General features: G+C 43.4%; 2 protein-coding genes across 2 annotated transcripts; one reads left to right on the top strand and one right to left on the bottom strand.

Annotated features, from left to right (window-relative positions):
* The first annotated feature begins 1,504 nt into the window (after positions 1–1,504).
* On the top strand, positions 1,505–11,828 carry CCDC117 (coiled-coil domain containing 117). Its single transcript, XM_070628694.1, has 5 exons — positions 1,505–1,849; positions 2,374–2,427; positions 6,273–6,497; positions 7,176–7,313; positions 9,007–11,828. The coding sequence occupies exons 1-5, from the start codon at positions 1,668–1,670 to the stop codon at positions 9,242–9,244; spliced, it is 837 nt and encodes a 278-aa protein (XP_070484795.1). The 5' UTR covers positions 1,505–1,667; the 3' UTR covers positions 9,245–11,828.
* A 2,784-nt stretch (positions 11,829–14,612) lies between these two features.
* On the bottom strand, positions 14,613–19,683 carry XBP1 (X-box binding protein 1). Its single transcript, XM_008524990.2, is given in 6 exon segments — positions 14,613–15,764; positions 16,082–16,189; positions 16,192–16,227; positions 17,293–17,421; positions 18,237–18,333; positions 19,404–19,683. Coding segments are annotated over 6 exon segments (1,161 nt in total). The 5' UTR covers positions 19,637–19,683; the 3' UTR covers positions 14,613–15,206.
* Positions 19,684–19,931: the final 248 nt, after the last annotated feature.

Genomic DNA, 19,931 nt, shown 5'->3' with positions numbered 1-19,931 from the left:
CCATCAATGTGTTCACCAACCGGGAAGCTCCACTGAGTTTTGGTGTCCAGAGTTTTTATTGGGGTTTTATTATGCAAACATTATTGACTGAATTATTGACCATGTAGTTGAATTCAACCTTCAGCCTCCTTCCCCTCCCTAGAGGTTGGGCTGGCTCAAAGCCCTAAATCTTCTAATCACATAGTTGGTCTTTCTGGTGACCGGCCCCTATCTGGAGTCATCTCATTCGTTAGCATAAACACAGGATTGCAATGACCCAGGAAACTATCTTTCATATCTAGTTGAGGTAAGCAAGGGTGTTAACTTACGAAAACAAAACTGGATTGTAAATGCCACACAGAAAACGTAAACCTATTCTATTCTATTACATTAGGCAAAAGGAGTTCATTCATTTTTTCTTAGACCATAATGAGGGCAATGGAGATGGAGAAAAATGAAGAGAATCTAGAAGCATTTCAGAAGTAAAGCCCACTGGACTTGCTAATTGATTAAATAGGGAGCTGAACAAAAAAGAGGCACCAATCACGATGCTTAGGTTTTGGGTTAGAATGATAAAAGCATCTTCCGACAGCTGAAACTGACCTGGTACTTTCAGGTAGGACTTGATGTCTTCCTGTTAAACAATTTCACAGAATGTCAGCATCAAACAGGGACTAAGAACTGACTTCGATGGATCAAGAAAAAATGTGAGCCTTGTCCAAACCACAAAAATGACCAAACATTCCCCCATCCTGGTCAGTAGGAAGGACTATTGCTTCCTTACCTCCCTCCATCCCTCCCACCTTCTCGAAAAGATTGGCTAAAATAATCATAGAATTATCCCAGCTTCCTAACTATTAATTCCAGAGCAAAGTCCTGCTGTCCTTCAACCTTCCCCCAAATCACCTAAGACACACCCAAATCCTATAAGAAGCCTTGGCTAACACCCTCTTGCTGAGATACTCCCTCATTGCAAGGAGTCAATAAATCCATCTTTGTTCAATTATAGGCGTGTTCTTGGTGGTTTTTGGCTAAAGGGCGTTGACGTTGGCATAAGCAACTCAAACTGGATGAGGGAGCCCTTCCCTGAGAAGGGAAAAATGGGGTCGACTATCTTTGCCAGTACCTCTCACAAGCGCTCTGAGGTTTTCACTGATCCTCGGTGCTGTTCCCTCTAAGCATTCACCAACTTCACTTACATTAAAACATGGAAGGAATTAATAGTTGATATTTAATGAGTGTGTAGTGCGTGCCAAGCAATGTTCTAAAGACTCTAGATGTTTTGATTCATTGACTTCTCCCATAAACTCTATGAAGACAGGTTTTACTACTGAGAAAAGTGAGGTACAGAGGTTACGTAACTTGCAAACTGAGGATTCGACCCTGGCTTATGCTCTAGGCCCACCAGAGCCATCCTCACAGCCCAACGGCCAAGCCGAGGCAGCCATCTTGTTTGTAGTCTGCAAGGACTGCAATTCCCGGCATCCCTCGCGGCAGCGGCTCTCCACACACAACAAATCCCGGCGTGCCCCTGGGCGGCCCGGGGTGGAGGGTTCTAGAAGGCGTGACGTGGGGTCGAGAGCGGGCTCGGAGGCGGGTGCCTGTCGGCAGTCGCTGTGGCCACAGCTGCTGGGCCTGGGGACGCGGGCGGCCGGGGCCGCGGGCGCAGTCTCCTCGTTTCCCCGGCCATGGCCGCACTCGGCCGGCCCTTCAGCGGCCTCCCCCTGAGTGGCAGCTCGGACTTCCTGCAGCCGCCGCCGGCTTTCTCGGGCCGGGCCTTCCCGCCGGGGGCGGACGGCGCCGAGCTGGTGCCGCGGCCGGGACCCCGCGCCGCCCCGAGCAGCCCCGGCGGGGGCACGGCGCGCGGACGGTGAGCCCCCGGGCGGGCGCGGGCGGGCTGGTTCCCCTCCCTCCTCCCGAGCCCCGGGCGCAGCGTGCGGAGGAGGAAACTGATCCCCAGAGACGCCAACTCCAGGGCGCCCGAGTCCGCTCCGGACCCCGCGGAGCCGCACGTCCCCGCGGCGCGGCCGCTGCCCCTCGGTCGCTCAGTTTCCTCCTGCGCGAAGTGGGACAGCGCGGGTCCTGCGGGTGAGGTCGTGGGAACGAGCGCTGAGCGCGGCGCCGGCCCCGAACGCCTTTCCCTCCGCTGGTGCCCCCGGGTCCTCCTCCCGCTCCCGTGACGAATGAGAAGTGTGGACTTCAGGCTCCAGTGAGGTCAGGACCACCCAGCGCGCGCCCGGCTGGCCGTGTGACTTGAGTGTCCAGCCCCCTCGGCAAGGACAGGGACAGCTAGGACGTGTGGGGTGGGCAAGCGTGTTGGAGCAAGAAAGAGGGGATGCTGAGAGCGCGAGCCCCCTGTCTCTCCCTTGACTGCCTGTCTGTCTGTCTCAACAGTGTTTCGGGTCGCTGCAAAAAGAAACACAAGCGAGAGCAGGAGGAAGACGATGAGTAAGTTTCAGGTGCCATTGATTCACTTTATGGTCCCTTCGGTTAGCCTATTTCGTATCCCCACCTCCTTGTTGTAAGTGGGAGGGTGAAACAGGTGGCCCCGAAGGGAGGCACAGGGAGTGAGACCGTTGTTGCCTTTTAGAGAAAGTAGCTGGGTGGCTGGCAGGGCAGAGGGGAACTTTTCGCTCTGTGACCGATTGTAATGTTTGCGTTTTGAGCCGCGTGAATATTATTACATGCGCGAGGGAGAAGACGTCCAAATGTGCGAAAGGAGACATTGAAAATCGTCCCAGTCCGTGCTCACCGCTCTCCCCGGTCTACGCCTGTGCCCTCTTTGCCGTTTCCCCTTTGGAAGATAACCAGAAAACCTGCCAGCGGATAGCTGTATATTCCTCTGGTTTTTTACGTTTGTAGGAAGATACTGTTTCCACTGCAACACGTTGATCTTTCATTTTACTCCTGGAGCTTGTTGCGTTCGGGCACATCGAGTTCTGCCTAATTTTTTTTTTTTTTTTTCAATTGTTGGATGGAATTCCGTTGGAAGCCTAGGCATAGATAATTAACCGGTCTGCTATTGATGGATTTCTAAGTTATTTCTAATCTTTTGCCGTTACTAACTGTGACCATTCTTTTTAAGTTCTTTGTATTTACTTACAAGTAGGTGAGTGTGGAGTCTTAGATGGGGAATTGTTGGGTCTTAAAAGTGTATGCATTTTATTTATTTGTTTGTTTTTTCCTCCTTTTCCCCAAAGCCCCCAGTCCGCAGTTGTCTGTTCTAGTTGTGAGTGCCTCTGGTTGTACAGAGTGCATGCATTTTAAATTTTGAACAAGAGTTTTGCCACTTTATACTTCTTTTAACAGTGGGAGTGCCTGTTTCTACACCTTACCAGAACTGTATTTTCAAACTTTTTGACTCATCTGATAGGTAAAAAGTTGCGTCTCATAGATAGGCAGTCTGTTGAGAAAAAGGAGTGAAAGGATTCCCTGAAGAGGATTTCCAAATGATCAGGCAGATAAAAAGATGTTCGACCTCATCAGTCTTGTAGGGAAATGCATATTAAAGCCACAATGAGCTCCTCACTCTACTACCAGATATTGGAGCTGTCACAGAGCAGCAGCAACTCACATGCTATAGCTGAGAACGTAAACTGGTACAAGCGCTTTGGGAAACAGTTTGGCATTATCTAATAATGTGAAGGCACGCATACTCTTTTTGCCCACCACTTCCCCTCCTGAGTGTGGACACATGCACATCAGGAGACACGTGCAAGGAAGTTCATAGCATCCTTGCTCATAATACTCACGACTGGAAACAGCCCAAATGTCCCTTAATGGTAAAATGGATAAAGTAAATTACAAGATCATACAGTGGAGTTCTATTCAGCAAAAAGAAAAAAAGTGAATTACACCTAGCAACATGGATGTGTCTTATAAGAAGAGCAAAAGAAACATCACAAGAACGTAGATAGTATAATTCCCTAAATATAAGGTTCAAAACCAGACAAAACTAAACATTGTGTAAGGATGCATGTCTGCATGCATGATAGCATGTTTTTGAAAAAAAAATATCCATAGAAGACAGCGTTTACCTGTAGGGAGGAGGGAATAGAGTATCATTTGGGGATGCTGGCACCAGTCTCGATCTTGAAAGTTATTTTCATGGATGTTTGTTTTGTAACTGTTCATTAAATTGTTTATACTTTTATGAGCATAGGATTTTATAGTTAAAAAGAAATTAGATCACTTTTAATTTGTATTTTGTAAATTATAAGTGATGTTGAACGTCTTTTCATTTAGGTCATTTGTGTTTAATTGTGTGTGAATCATTCATGTTTCTGCAAGTTTTTTATTGGCTTATTGATCTTGTTAATCTATAAGAAATCTTTAATAAGGAAATCAGTTTATTATGTGTGTTACAAATGTTTTCCCAAAATTTGGCATTTGTCTTTTAACTTTGTGTATGATTTTTTTTTGGCCAGCAGAAACTTTGGATTTTCTAACCTTGTTGATACATAGACTAGGAAGACAGTAGATTTGAAAGTTGCCTTAGTTTAAAAACCACTGGACCAGATAATGTGTTATTACCTTGGGATTGCTGTGGATACCCAGGGACCTCTGCTATTATCTTTTGGGGTTCCCTTTAAGAGATTATTGAATAAAGAGTTCCAGTGTTAAAAATAAAAACTTTGAAGTGTAAAAACTATTGGCTTAGTTAACCACCTTTAATTTACAGATGGAGAGATTGAAGCCCTGGGAGGATGAGGGACTTGACATTTGGATGTGTGCTGCCCAGCTGCCACTTCCATAGCTCTTATCAGTACTCTGAAGTCTTTTATATCACATCTTCTTTGGAACTTAATCATCATTGATTTCTAATTATTTGCAAAATAGACCTACAAGCATGAAATAATTTAGTCCAAATCATGTTGGAGGTCAGAGATCAGAACCCAGCTCTTACACTCAGTTGAATTGTTAGATGTGCTAGGAAATTACCTGTTCCCCTCTAGATTTATTTCTGCTTTTTCTTAGCTGGTTTCTTCTGTGTATAACTTTTTCTTCTGCTTTCCAAACATTACATACTTTTAAAACTATGAAAATATTGCAGAAATATTTGATGTACAGCTAGACATTCTTAATACGTACAAATTAAAGCTAATTATAAACTAAACATGATTTAATAGTTGATTCCAATCAAAAATCTAAGTTAAAGAGAGCATATTTACTTGTCAGATTGCCAGACTTTAATGTTGATTTTCATAGTCTTAACATGGAATAGAAATTTCTCCTTATAAAACGCATCCCGCTTCCTTTGACCCTCACTTTAGAGAATCAGAACCTATTGTAGCCATTAATGAATTTTTTTGGTTGCAGAGCTGTGTTCTGGTTTTGAGAGTCACTTGCTGATGCCCAGGCAATAAAGTACTTTTGGTCTATATGCTTAAATGAAACAGAGCCAATTGTCTATTTAACTTGCTTCAGATAGCGTTCAACTAAACTGGGCATGTCATAGTGCTTGCAGATCCTAGCTCATGGCAAGAGCTTGAACAGTTGAACTTCCGTAAGGAGGCTGGAGGTTTTAGTGAAAATGGCATAGAGGTAGGATTCAGGAGCTCTGGGGTCTGGTGTCCAACATGCAGCTCTACTCTGTGACACTTTGGAGGGGCACTTTAGCTTTTCTAGATCCTAGTTTCTAATCTGCAAAACAAAGAAATTGTATTTGATGAACTCTAAGGTCTCTATGAAATATAAATTTTTCTAGGAATTAAAGATGGTTTATGTTGCATAGTAGGAGGAAAGTGTAGCCCATTATTCATCGGAGACTCATAGAGCCAAGTGACAGTCTGACACTTTTGGGAAGGACCAAGAAATCAGCAGTATCATTTGCACCTTGTAGTACTTGGAAGAGACCTAGTGAGGCATCTGTTTTGCCATAAGAGAACATAGAATGCCTGCAGGCCACCCACCCCGTATGCCCAGTTTGATGGAGCAGCAGCAGTGTGACGAAACGTGGCTGGCACTGAATTGCTGCTTTGTGATTTTTGTTTTCTTCCTGCTTGACCTGTCTAGACCCAAATAAATAGGAATGACCTTAAGTTCCCACATTGAATGCTTCTCAACTAGAAAGGCAGAATCTTGCAGGTGCAGCCTAATTTGGCCAAGAGCAGTAGAAGAAAACATCTCAGGGAGGCTGTTAAGAATGAGAGAAAAGAAAATACTTGATCTTCTATCTTCTAAACACAGACTGTCAAAAATTAGAGGGTTTTTTATGTGAGAATTTGTTTAGAAATAGGGATGATATATATTTCATTTATATTAGGATTTTCATTGAAATTTTTTTTTTCCAGTTGTCCAGTGAGAAAGAAAAGGCTAACTGAAGCAGGGCTCTGTGCTGGTCCTAATGACTGGATTCTTTGTGCGCATCAGGACGTAGAGGGCCAAGGAGTAGATCCGTGCACTGGTGGCCTTTCTGCGCCTGGCATGTTAGATGCTATTTGTGAAGAAATGGATCAGACAACCGGAGAACCACAGTGTGAAGTTGCCCGAAGGAGGCTTCAGGAAATTGAGGACAGGTAAATGGGCAGTGTACGTAGCTGACTGATTGCTTTCTCCTGTAACGTCTCTACTCTTTGAAGCTCATCTAAGTCATCATTTGGTAATACTTTGATCCTCATCCTCTCACTTTGAAGATCAGGGAACTCAAAATGCACACATTAAATGTTAAAGTAAGCTCTTCTCGTAAAACTGTACTAAATATTTTTACTATCTCTGGATACTGAATTTTGGTTTATGGGAGTTTTCAGGGACACATTCTTCAAATTTAATTGCATATAATGTAAAACTATTTTGTTAAATGTTGAATAACTCCTGGATGTACTTTTTTCACTCAGGTATGGCCTCATATTTTACTTGATCTTTTCCTGTAGCATCTGTTGCTTTTATCTTTTTTATTTCTTTCTTTTTCTTCTCCCCCAAATCCCCCAGTACATAGTTGTATATTCTAGTTGTATGTCCTTCTGGTTGTGCCATGTGGGACGCCGCCTCAGCACGGCTTGATGAGCAGTGCCATGTCCGCGCCCAGGATCCGCACCAGCAAAACCCCGGGCCTCCGAAGCAGAGCCCACGAACTCAACCACTCAGCCACGGGGCTGGCCCATCTTTTTTATTTTTTAAATTTTGTCCCATTACTAGACTATATAGTAGCTTGACTAAATAATTTTTCTTTCTCTGCTTTTGCTGTCTTTATTTAGGATAATTGACGAAGATGAAGAAGTTGAAGCTGACAGAAATATTAACCATCTCCCCAGTCTTGTCCTTTCTGATACCATGAAAACAGGTTTGAAGAGGGAATTTGATGAAGTTTTTACAAAGAAAATGATTGAGTCCATGTAAGTTTTGGTTCCTGGTTGATCTTGGAGGGAAAACTCAATGTCTCTAGCCATTACCTGTCCTATCCTAACCATCTCTTCATCTCCTGATCACCAACCAAGTGAAAGCACAGTAGGTTTTGTGTTAGCCCAGGATGGAGACAGACCTTTTCTTAGTTCACTGCAGGTGAGCAAAATGCTGTGCAAGCAGGAGTTTGACATACGCAGTAGTGGCTGCCTTGCCTGCTTACCCCTGGATGCTTTTGAAGTCCTGAAATGCACTATAGTCTCATATTTAGGAATGGGATGTCTAAGCCCATTCTCTTAAACTCTGGTGACGGGCTATAGGAACCACATTTCAAAACCTCTTGTTTACCTGGCTTTCTCAGTTGTCCAGGAGCACTATTGAGACCCAGGAAACAAGCAAACAGAACTCTCCCAGCAATCGAAATAGTTGTTACAGAGGCCACAAACCAGAGCTCATACTCTCGGCTCATAATGTATAGCCCTTCAGGCGTTTAGCTCTCAGAGTCCTTTTGCTCTTAATTTAGACACAACTTAATGAGCTCAGTTATCTGCTTTCCTAGATCATCAGAGTAGATACACAGACACAGCAAGTGAGAACAGAACAAACAAATTCGTAGTAGCAAGTAGTGATAGTCTAGTGTGAGGACAAGAGAGAAAACTGGAAAGGAAACTTAAGAACCTAAAAAAAAAGCAAAGCAGCCTGGGGCCTATTAATTGAGAACTAATGATAGCCCTGTAATTCTTTTAGTCCTTGTGTCTAGATGATCTCAAGTCATCATTATCTGCTGTGTAAAAAAGTAGGCAAGTTATAAAGGGCCATTTAGGTGTTGCCTAGAAAGGCTTAGACTTAGTACTTAGTGTGTCTCATATCTGAAAAATTCTCCTAGGACACCAGTCCCAATCATGCCAGGTAGATGAGGCATTATTGCCTTTTGCCAGAGTGGCTTTAGCTGCTGCTTGTCATGCGATCACAGAGGTTTTGCCTTAGCCCCCTAACTTGAGTTTATAATTAACTATCCAGCCCTGAGGGTGGGTATATTGTTTAGCCAAGAGTAGGCAGGTCACATTGTCCTCCAGCCTAAAACATAGCACTTTTCTGGTCTTGGTCATTTTCCAGAAGCAAGCCTTTGGGAGGTATTCTTCATTGTGTTTTATTTTGCCTTACTTGCCTTTGGGTCCCAGAAATAATCAAACCATCCCTAGATGGGGGAGGGCTCAGGGGCAGGCATAGACATTGGCGACATAATCGTTTTGGCTTACTGAAAAAAGCATTATACTTCATAGCTATAGTAAGCAGAAAGCATACTGAGACCCTTTTAATGTGTTTGTCCAGTGTTTCATTTTCATTTATAATGCTTTAGTACAAGATAGTAGCCCACATCTCCTAGTAGGAACCACAATTTTAAAAAATAGTGTTAAATTAAGGGCCTCTATTTTTCACATTGGATGTGTATCTTACTTTTAATCACAGCATCGATACAACCAGTTGGTTTGGTTAAAAAAAGGTGCAGAACTGTAAGATTTTATGTATTTGAGTGACCTTTCTAAAGATTAATTTGGATTATCATAAATCTCTTTTGATGCTGTCAGTTCTTAACTCTATATATTAGGTAGCAGACATCAGCTTTTCAACCTCTTATTTTCATATCCTAAAATTTTTGATAAAAATCTATATTTTATGTCTTAGGAGCCGTCCTTCCATGGAGCTTGTGCTCTGGAAACCTCTTCCTGAACTCCTTTCTGACAAGCCAAAGCCATCCTCCAGTGCTAAGAACTACACAGGAGAGAGCCAGACTGAGCGTGCAGCTGCTGGCGCTGCCTTCCCTCAGAGAACTGAACTGTTCTTGGAACCTCGGCAAACAGGGATGCCTGTTTACGATAGTGTGGAGACAGCTGCTTGCACAGAAGAAGAAATGGAACTCTAGAAACCAGTTTCTACACTAAAGTTGTCAGATTTTAGAAGGCTCATGTGTTTAGTCGTGAGCCTATTTGTATAATATAGGGACTTGAAAATTTTATGAAACGGGTGTAATAATATCTCCACCTGTGATTTGGGGTGGGACTCTCATCTTGGGTAGCCATTTCTTGAATTCAGCTTTTTGCCAAGGAAGCTTGTCTCAACGGAAAAGCAGTTTTGTAGGGGGCTTGTTAAAGGAACGTGAGATTACGGTCTGCAAAGGCAAGTCTAGAAGCTGTGTGTGTCAGGGTGGCTCAAGTCATCTGTTACATTGTCTAAACCATTCAGACACTTGGGGAACATTCAGACACTTGGGTTGAAAAAGATGCATTAGGGTGAAAGGTTGCTCCTCCGACGACTGTGCCCTGCCTCTTGAGTCACAGCTGCTTCTGTAGATAGAAGCTCTGTTTACAGTGGTGACTATGGTTGGGGAGAAGGAGGGAAGAAAGTGGTAGCTTGAGCCTATTGCTAAGAAATTTAACGGAGGTTCTGAAATGTGTATATTAGTTGTCAGTTCAGGGTAGCTATATTGATTAAATAGCCAGTAGCATTGTGACTCACTTCTTTGTCCCCAAAAATGCAATGAGACTACAGAGAAAAGGTTTTTCCTTCAAGGCTTTTTTGCCTTGTGCTACTGTTGCTCCTTGGTTTCCCTTGCGTAATTGGTAAGCCCAGTTATTTTTCAGTAACATTTTTTAATGTTAGTTTAGAAAACAATGACTGAATAATTAACTGAGAATATATGGGCAAATGATATTGAGATTTACTGAAATGGCCAATTTTCCTGGTGCTTCAACTTTTGTGCAGTAAGCCTAAAAGTTAGTAGCTGAGAATAGCCTTTTGCTAGCAGGAAGTCTTTGTCTTGGTGACCTAAACCAGGCTCAAGATGTCCTTTGGGGATAACCAGGATTGAACTTTTTATTTCTCAGGAAGAGCTCTTCTGTGTGGCAAGGACTCAGTAGTGCAAAGTAAAATGACAGTTCCTTTAGTGCTACAGAATATCCACTATAACTAATTAAATGAGTGTAATAGGGTAACACTGTTAAACACTCATTCATCACACAACAGGAGACCACCCTAGTTCTTCTTGTTTTGTTTTCTGAGTTTCTTTCCTCTTTGTAGGAATACAATATCTTGTGTAGGAAAAAATGGTTTATGCCAAGTACAGGTGACTTTTTAGAAACCAGCTCCTAGGCATTTTTGAAACCTGTGCTGAAATCCCTCCTCTTGTTACAGATGGCATAGAAGTTACAAGTCTGTTAATTGGACTGTTTCTTCTCTTGCCTGTTGTTCCTGCTTTCTCTATTTCTGTCTGGATAGTCAGGAAATGATTTAATGTTTAATATTTAAACAAAATATTTAATGTCTACACAGTAAAATTATTCGAACTTCAAACCAGTATTGAAACCAGTTGGAAACCAGCTAATAGTTTCTTAATCTCAGATTTAGAGATGAATGTAAACTGTCTTCTGTTGAAGTGTGCAAGTGTTTGATTCATGCCGTTTGAAAAACTCCTGCCTTTAGGTTATTGTTTAATGGGACCAACTTGTAAAGTTTCTAGCCTTAAAGAAATCTCCATGCTGAAAAATTTATTCTGGTACAACTCAAAAACATGAAGTGACTGCCCGGAATTTGGAGTTAGTCCCAGTGTTAGGGCAGAAGGGGAGGTGACAGCTTTCCAAAGAAGGACCCAAGCACACTGATTGTCTTCTATAGTAATTGTGGAGCAGGCCTCTGATCAAAGGTCTGTACGATGAGGAGGAGGAAAGAAGAGCCCCCAAACAAGGCTCTGATACCGCTGGTAAATATGGGAAAGAATCAAGATTCCGGCCAGTAAAATCCAAACAGACTTGTTTCAGGAGTCAAATTATCTGACATAATTATTTCTGCAGGAAAATAGATGTCTAATGCTCCTTTTTAAACTTTATCTTCTTGCATCTGTTTGTACAAAAATTGTCTTCATCCTTGTGGTGCTTAATCATCTGAGCCTTCTCCACAGTCCCCAGGCCTTGGCTTTGTGTTTCTTTTGTAGCGTAAGGCTTTTGCTTTTGCCTTAAGGTTTCCCTCGGGAATTAACAGGTCTTTTCATTTTGTACAGCTTTTACAGCATGGATCAAACATTGGCTTAGTATGCTAATGTGTGAAGAGAAAAAATTATCTAAAGCAGGTGAGCTTTAATGAACAAATGTATATTTTCTCTGAGTTTGAGTAGGGTGTGTGTGGTTTTTTTTCATTAATATGAAGAAAGTAAGTCCGGTTCTCACAAATATTAATCAGTCAACTAAAAAAAAAAAACAGCTGCTACTCATTCTTGAAAAGGTGCAAATATAAAATTTAGAAAAATAACTAGTGCGGGAGCTAGAACCATGAATGATTGTTTATCAGCAGCTTCATTAATTATTTTGGATCTGGAACTTGGTTTTGTTTTTCTAATAGTGACAAGAAGGGTGCAGTACTAGGAAAGTTTTGGAAGATGTCAATTTTATTTTACAATGAGAATCCGGTGTTTCTGTATTTTATTGTTTTCAATAAAACTTGTGTTTTGGACTTTTTGATAGATTTGTATCCCTGCACTTAAGTAAATGAAATCAACTACTGCTTTGCTTTCTTCCAAATTGTATTTGAAGCAGCATTCATATCTGTGAAAGGCTTAAATTTATTCTGAAGAGATGATTATGTTGGGTTAAAAGTAAGTTTCATAAATGAATTAGTTATTTCCAAAATAGGCAGACTATGTTTTGCAATTCTAAAACCCACAGAATGCTTTCCACTCTCACTTAGCAATTCACTGCTGTTGTCAGTCAACAGCACTGATTGGCAGTGGTGATTGATTGCCAGTATTCAGATGGCAGTGGTGGCTGAGTCTTCAAAAATGTTCAAATAGGGAGTTGGAAATGGTATAGAAAGTTCACAGTTGTCTTGTTGTTTTGTTTTTTGGTTTTTTTTTTTTTTTTTTTTTTACAGATTTGGGACCTTTAAAAATAGGAAATAGGGAGATTCCATGAGGTTCAGTTACATGGTCATTCCTTAAGAGTTGACAGGTCACTGGGTGGCAGTATTGCCTGCATATTTACAACCATTGTTTCTTAAATGTGGATCCCTGATTTGTGGGCAGGTGGAGTTAAGTTTGGGTTGCAATTACAGAAGATTCAGGATATTGCTTTGTTTTTCACCAAAATTTGGAAATCACAGCTCAAAGCTGTCTAATTTCTTTATTTTACAGGTTTGGAAACTAAAGCCTAAGTAGATAGTGATAACTTAATGTTATAACTCAACTCAGCAGGCCCAGTGTTCTTCCTGCTTGACCAGTGGTTTTACGGTCTTTTTGCAGCAATACCTAAAATGTAATTTAGATTTCATTGAAATAATCTACAATCCAGTGTTCAGGCAATGTAATGCTAAACTCCTTGAGGGTATATAGTTTTGTGTATATAGATTTGGTTCAAATATTTTACCAGTGGCATTTTAGAGACGAGCTACATGCAGTTAGAATATCGTGTTAGACTACAGCTCCAGCAAGACAAGGATGTTGTCTTTCAGCAAATAATTATTGGGTAAACAAGCCAGTCTTTGTGTGCCTTAATGAACTTTAGGAATAATAGGGTACAGATGTACTTCTTAGGTGGTTAGAATGTAGCTGATGCCATACAATATTCCTGGAGTAGGCAGCATTACCTTCTGCCTACAGTTCTCTCCCTACTTTGTGTCTGCCCGAGAAGCATACCTAGTAGAGAAGCCGGGAGACACGCGCATAGGTTGGTGTTCCAAGGCCCAGGGAAATGGTGTGCAGACATCTGTCATCTGATTCTTTTAATATTATTTATGGACAGCCTTTTGCATTTAATAGAAATCTTGCCTTGGTTTTGCAGAAAAAGGTCTGGATTTTTATTTCTAACCATTCAATTTAGTGTTTCAATATGAAAATGTCCTTGAATACCAGGTGTTTTCTCAAGGCTGAGCACAGTGTGTTGAGTAATTCTCACCCATCTGTGCAGGAAATGAAAACCCTGATCATCTATAGGTTATGTCTGTCCCATTCGTTATTCCTGTTAGTACAGCTGCCTCTTTCATGTGATGTCACTGAATGTAAATTACTTGAGCCTCAATCTCCAGCTGCTTGTTCTGTTACGATGGAGGTTAAAATACATCTGTAATTACAGCTGTCTATACAATCCCTAAATAGATTTTCAGCACTTAAGTTTTCAGTTCTAGAAAATCAGGTGATCAGGTTTTTAATCATGGGGACAGCTGGAGGTTGTCCTTACATTTAGGATCCAGAAACTCAGAGCTTTAGCAAGCTTGTATTGCCAAGCACTAGGATCGGGCTCTGACTTCAGCAAGCAGGTATCTTAGGCTGTCTTGCCTCCTGGTATGCTTGTGGACGTGCCTCCAGTCATTCCAAACACAGTCCCCTGTACTTGGCTGAAATTATAGCCTGCTTTGCCTTGCAGCTTGGGATTCTTTGAATCACACCTTATTTGTCCACTCATTCACTTTGACCTCCCCAGAGGTAGTCTTAATAAATATTGGCATAATGCTGGCATAGGTGAAATAATTTGTATAAATGAGGGAAGCCCTTTAATGTCATCTAAGAGGAATCCCAAGGGAAAGATGCACCATGAAGGATGATGAGGTTATCCAGTCTCTGTAGCTTTGGGGTTGTATTCATGTCCCCAGGACTTTTTCTTGAACAGGTTCCTTCTTTTTGAAACCAGTTCTACAGTGTATATACCTCTTTAAGAGATTAAAACCCTTCCAAAGTGGATTAGGAGGTAATAATTAACTCCTGAGTGCTTGGGGATGGTGCCTGGCATATACTAAGTTTTTATAGTGCATCATCTTTTAATTCTCCAGTAAGCTTTAAGAGAAAAAGACTATTATGCCCCTTTATAGATGAGGAAATAAGTGATCTATGTCCAATGTTACTCGGCCAACCAGTGGCAGAATTGAACCCAGGGGTTTTGAGATAGAAAATGCTCTTAATCCCTATAATCATGGCAAGAGAATCTTGGTATTTAATGGCATGTCCTTCTCTAACATAAAGTGGTATAGCAAACCCTTGTTAAGAGTTCTAACTCTGCCACTTACTAGGTGGGATATTGGTCAGTTGGGCTGAAGAAACTGTTAGAAATATAAAACTGCTTCAAGAGTAGATTATATCACTTACGGCAGCCAGGAATTGAAAGAGGTACTAATTAAGGGGGAAGTGCCTTCAGTCACTAAAAAGTGGCATGCTTACTCAAGTTGGATAAGTCACTACCATGGCAAACAGTGAGACACCTAGAGCAAGCACAGTAAGACTTAAGGCCCAAGAAGGAATCAAAGAACAAAGACACTGCATTGCACTTTTTAATTGCACGGGTAGGTTTTAAATAAATGGAGAAAGCACCTTCCAAAAGTTACACTAGCAGGGAAAGATTCCATTAAGCATTTACATAGTAAATTTCTATAATTTTGTAAAAGATTCTTGATCTTTACTTGAACTGTAAATGAGGGAAAAGGAGCCCCCTCAGGTAGGTGTTCTCTGCTTGGAGAAGCAAACTAAAGGACCTAAAATTGGAGGCGAGCCTGGGAAGCTGAGAAGGGGAAAGGAATGATGAAGGGCCATTCATAAATTCCATGTCTGAGACGTTTGTCCAGTGACCCTTACATAAGTATTTTAGGGCAAACTAATGCCCTAAAATAAAGGTACAACCTCAAAAGCTTTAATTCTCGATTACAGTAGTATATCTGAGTACCTTGCACTGTTGAATGTCAAAAACCAATACTTGGGGTGACCTAATGAGGTTTGAACAGACAAATACTTTCGAGGAATTCTCTCGGACTGTACACCCTCTACTTTGGCTTTTTGAATGGAGCAGGCAGGCTTCTCTGCTATCTTCCAGGCAATGTATTAGTCAAGGAAAAGGGCAACAGTACTCGATCGCTCCTTAGACACTAATCAGCTGGGGAAACAGTTCATTGGCAAAAGTGTCCTCCCAAGAATGGTCTGCACCAAGCAGAGAGGACATGTCGCTGAAGGGGGAAGAAGAGCCCTCATATCTACAGTCACTATAAGCATCCAGTAGGCAGGAAGATGGCTTCAGGCAGTGGCTGGATGAAAGCAGATCTGAGATACCCAGCTCTGGAATGAAGTCATCTTCCACAAGTTCTTCCTTCACTGAGACAGTGAGTTCAGGGTGATCTTTCTCTGAGGGGCTGGAGGGTGCTTCCTCAATTTTCACTACCACATTAGCTTGGCTCTCTGTCTCAGAGGGTATCTCTAAGACTAGGGGTTTGGTATATACGTGGTCAAAACGAATCAGTTCATTAATGGCTTCCAGCTTGGCTGATGACGTCCCCAGTGATGGAGAAGGGGAGGCTGGTAAGGAACTGGGTCCTTCTGGGTAGACCTCTGGGAGTTGCTCCAGGCTGGTCGATTCTGGAGAAGGACATCTGAAGAACATGACTGGGTCCAAGTTGAACAGAATGCCCAACAGGATATCAGACTGCAAAAGGCAAAAAATTAAACAGAGTCCAACTATGAGAAGGCACCTGAGAATCTACCTAGAACACTTAAGTACCAGGTTCCATAATGAAAATTAATCCTTATGCTCCGGGATGACCTCCGGGCCCCACCAGACCCATCTATCTACACTTTACTCCATGTCCTAAATCGCCTGGAAACAGTAAGGCAGTCAATGTTCACCTCTAACCCAACCAAAACTAACTTCTCCTGCCCTCATCTATCTGGTTAGGGATGTTAGGCATCAAACATGGAATTAACTAGTTATATCGCACTTGAGTAAATCTAAATAATCTCTACCTCAGAGTCTGAAGAGTCCACACTGTCAGAATCCATGGGGAGAGGTTCTGGAGGGGTGACAACTGGGCCTGCACCTGCTGCAGAGGCGCACGTAGACTGAGTGCTGCGGACTCAGCAGACCCGCTCACCGGCCTCGCTCCATTCCCCTAGAAGGAAAACCAAAGCTGAGAGACCCCGAGGAAATGCATGCCGGCGGCTATGATGCCTGACTTTCAAGAAAGCTAGCAAGCTATTCTTCAGAGCTGAAATCTTCCCCTTACCTTTATTATTTCCATTTTCTTGAGTCCTCCTCAAGAAGAGAGGAGAAAAGGGAGGCAAGACTAACTTTTCATTGTGATTTTCTTTGCAATGAAACATTTTCCCTTCCCAAGGCAAGACTGCGGCGGGACCGATATTCTTAATATCTCAATCATATTCTCATTAATAATAATGTTCCTAAGTAACAGAGTTCTATAGTGAAATGCAGACCCAGAATCTTTTTGGATAGTAATTTTTGTTTGTCCTGAACATCACCTTCATAGAGTAGAACTGCCCTACTGTCAATCTTAGACCACTTAAGCGTTGTCATTGAATTTGCCATAGTCCATAGATTCAAACCCATATGTCACCTTACTGTCAGAGAGCTGTCACTATCACAATGAATCCTTTCTCTACTCATTCATGTTCATTAAAGAACTACTATAATTTAGTAGCATTTAGCGTCAGATTTGACTGGCTCTCTTATTCTGATTCTTTTTCCAATTTTTTTTTTTTAAAGATTGGCCCTGAGCTAACATCTGTTGCCAATCTTTTTCTTCTTTTTCTTCTCCCCAAAGCCCCCCAGTACATAGTTGTATATTCTAGTTGTAGGTCCTTCTGGTTGTGCCATGTGGGACACTGCCTCAGCATGGCCTGAGGAGCGGTGGCAGGCTCGCGCCCAGGATTCAAACCAGCAAAACCCTGGGCCGCCACAGCGGAGCACGCGAACTTAACCACTTAGCCACAGGGCCGGCCCCTTATTCTGGTTCTTAATGCTGGAATGGTACATCCTGTTGGCTGTTGCCATTTGTTAATGTTTGCTCTTAGAGAGCCATGTAACTTATTTTAATTATTAGGACTTAGTACTATTCACTGCATACTTGAAAAATGAATGTGTCATTAAAGAAATCGGTCATGTCATGTCACTTAGAACCAGTTCTCAAATAGGGCACCAAATAAAGAAGGTGACTTACCTTGGTCTCGGCCTCCTCTTCAGTACCCAGAGCATCCATCCCCAGGCGCTGTCTTAACTCTTGGTTCTCAACTACAAGGCCATGAGTTTTCTCGCGTAAAAGCTGATTTTCTAGCAGAAGTTTTTGGTTCTGAAAGAAAGTTCATAAGAGGCTATTAAAACATCTAATTCTTTCACTTCAGAATCCACTTGATGAACATTCACTGCAATTGGCTTCCTTTGCTTCTCCTTGACCTTTTGGAAAACTCTATGCTTATGAAGTTGTTCACAGTAGGTATTAGAAGGCAAGGTCATAAAAATAAGCTATTTAAGAAGTGCCATTTCTTGGGGTCACAAATAAGACAATGCCTCCAACTACTAAGACAGACCTCAGCAAGGGGTGACTTGTGGCTTTGATTTAGATACGATATTAAAAATAAATCCTATCTTGAACTGGCAGGTAATAAGAAAAGTGGCAGTCATGGAGCATAAAATCAAAATGTATAAAAAAAAGAACCATAGAAATAATCCTGATGCATTCAAGATGTATAACTAACAACGATTTAAGATTAGGTAACACGTGGACCCTAGAAGGGGAAGGGAACAGTTGGTGGACTTTTGGCCAGGCCAGGAAGCGTCTCAAGTTTAAGCAATGATTTCCTATCTGCTTTCACTAATTTCATAGTGCCAACTCGATAGACTTTGTCGTAATGTCGTAATTCAGCAAATTTGAGATAGATCTGGCACCAAATGCTAAAGGGTCAATCACTTCCACTCTCATCAAGCTTCACCACTTAACCAACTACCTATCTACCCTGACTTAGATTAGTTTAACTTTTAATTACAAAGTCAACTGTATTCTAAAGGAGCTGAAACAACTTGCGATGAGCAGCAAATATCAGAACATTCACCACAGGAAGATACACAACGGATAAAAGATAAGAATTTGGCCTGAAGTATTTTTACCTCTTCTTCCAAATCTACCACTTGCTGTTCCAGCTCACTCATTCGAGCTTTTTTTCGGTCTCTGGCAGTCTGAGCTGCTACTCTGTTTTTCAGTTTCCTGAAAACAGAAAGGATATACCACACTGAGTCATCTCAAACTTTATACCTTTATTTAAAAACGTAGCCAGCTGGTGCTTTCATTTTAATTTACAGGATACGGTAGACTAACCGTAAAATATACTTCAGACTCCTCCTCTCAATGAAACAACAAAAAAATACTGCCTTCTGTCAATCTAGCTTGAAGACCTGCTTTATTCTCTCTCCTATTGCATCACCCACCCTGGCCACAGCATGGGGGCTGGACACAAATATTATCCATCTTGCATCATAAGAAATTTTCTCCTCCCCTTTCAACTCCCCCACTGCTTCCTGACTGCAACTTCCTCAAACAGGGTCCAACCTGGACTGATTAAATCTAACGAAGCTGCCATAGCATTATGACAGAAACCCTCCCTCCCCAAACCCAACTCAAATAAGGGACAGCTGATGCCTTTCGCCCCAGTGCTGAGGTCCTAGGCAGTGCCCGGTAGCTGGGCCGTGTCTGCTGGAGGAGGCACTTAATAAATCACAAGAGGCACACGGATCATAAAAGAATTCACATTTACGGAGGACTAAGTCCTAAGCATTTCTCATTCAGTCTCCCCCACGACCTCATGAAGCAGACACCACTTTAAGGACGCAGAGATTGAGTTTGACTAGTGAGCCTTACAGAGCTCACAGCCCTTTCAATAGCTGTCATCTCAGCTCCGTGGCCCCCAAAACAGTAGACAAACCAAGAAGAGACTAATCGACTCCGTGTTACACCCAAGTTCGGAGGAGCTGACCGATGGCTTTGTGAGCACACAGCAAGGGGGCCTGGAACTCAGGTGCCCGCATACCCAGCTCTGGTCATCTCTAATGAGATACAAGAGAAGGGAATACAAAAGGCCTGGGTAGCCCTGGACTTCACCCGGCGCGGTGCATCCGGTCAGTCCAGGCTTCCTGCCCCGCCCCGCCCCGCGCCACGCTGGCACCGGACCGGCCAGGCCGAGGGCGCCCCAGCGTTACCCCAGCCCCCTGGCCCGGTTTCAGATCGGGTCTAGACCCCGGCCTCTCGCCCTCCGGGTTCGCGCCTCGACCCTCGCCCACCTCCGCAGCGCCTTCTCCTCGGGGCTCAGGTGCGTGAGGCGCTGTCTCTTGCGCGCCTGGGACGGCCCCCCGCTCGCCTCCTCCGGGCTGGCGCCTTGCTGGCCCGGCACCATGAGCGGCAGAGCCCGGCCGGCCGGGGATCCGGCGGCGGCGGCGGCGGCAGGCTTGCTGGACAGAAGCAGCACTTTGGGGCCCCCGACGGCCGGGCTCTGCGCGGCTGCCACCACCACCATGGCCAGAGACTGTCTACGCGATTGCGCGCCGCCGCTGCCCTGCCGGCCGCCCCCGCCACCCCCAGCCTTTCTACAATCGTGGCCCTCCGCGATTGGCCAGCGCCGCGTGACGCACAGCCGATCTCGGTTCCCATTGGCCCGCCGGGCCCGGCAGGGGCGGGGCCAGGTCGTCCAGCGTGGCGATTGCTGTCCCCGGCAGGGGGGGCCCAGGCATTTTCTGAGAAGGCGACCGGGGGGCGACCCCCAGCGCGGGGCGGGGGCGGGGCCACGGGGAGGTGGGGGGCGGCCCGGGCCT

Source organism: Equus przewalskii, chromosome 7, assembly GCF_037783145.1.
Source record: "Equus przewalskii isolate Varuska chromosome 7, EquPr2, whole genome shotgun sequence".
Classification (NCBI taxonomy): domain Eukaryota; kingdom Metazoa; phylum Chordata; class Mammalia; order Perissodactyla; family Equidae; genus Equus; species Equus przewalskii.
This window is presented reverse-complemented; position numbering and strand designations above follow the sequence as displayed.

Excerpts from the sequence above, each read along its gene's own strand:
- CCDC117 (XM_070628694.1), top strand. The coding sequence starts at position 1,668 with ATGGCCGCACTCGGCCGGCCCTTCAGCGGCCTCCCCCTGAGTGGCAGC. Across the intron at positions 1,850-2,373 it reads GGGGGCACGGCGCGCGGACG|TGTTTCGGGTCGCTGCAAAA; the intron begins GTGAGCCCCCGG and ends CTGTCTCAACAG. Across the intron at positions 2,428-6,272 it reads GAGCAGGAGGAAGACGATGA|TTGTCCAGTGAGAAAGAAAA; the intron begins GTAAGTTTCAGG and ends TTTTTTTTCCAG.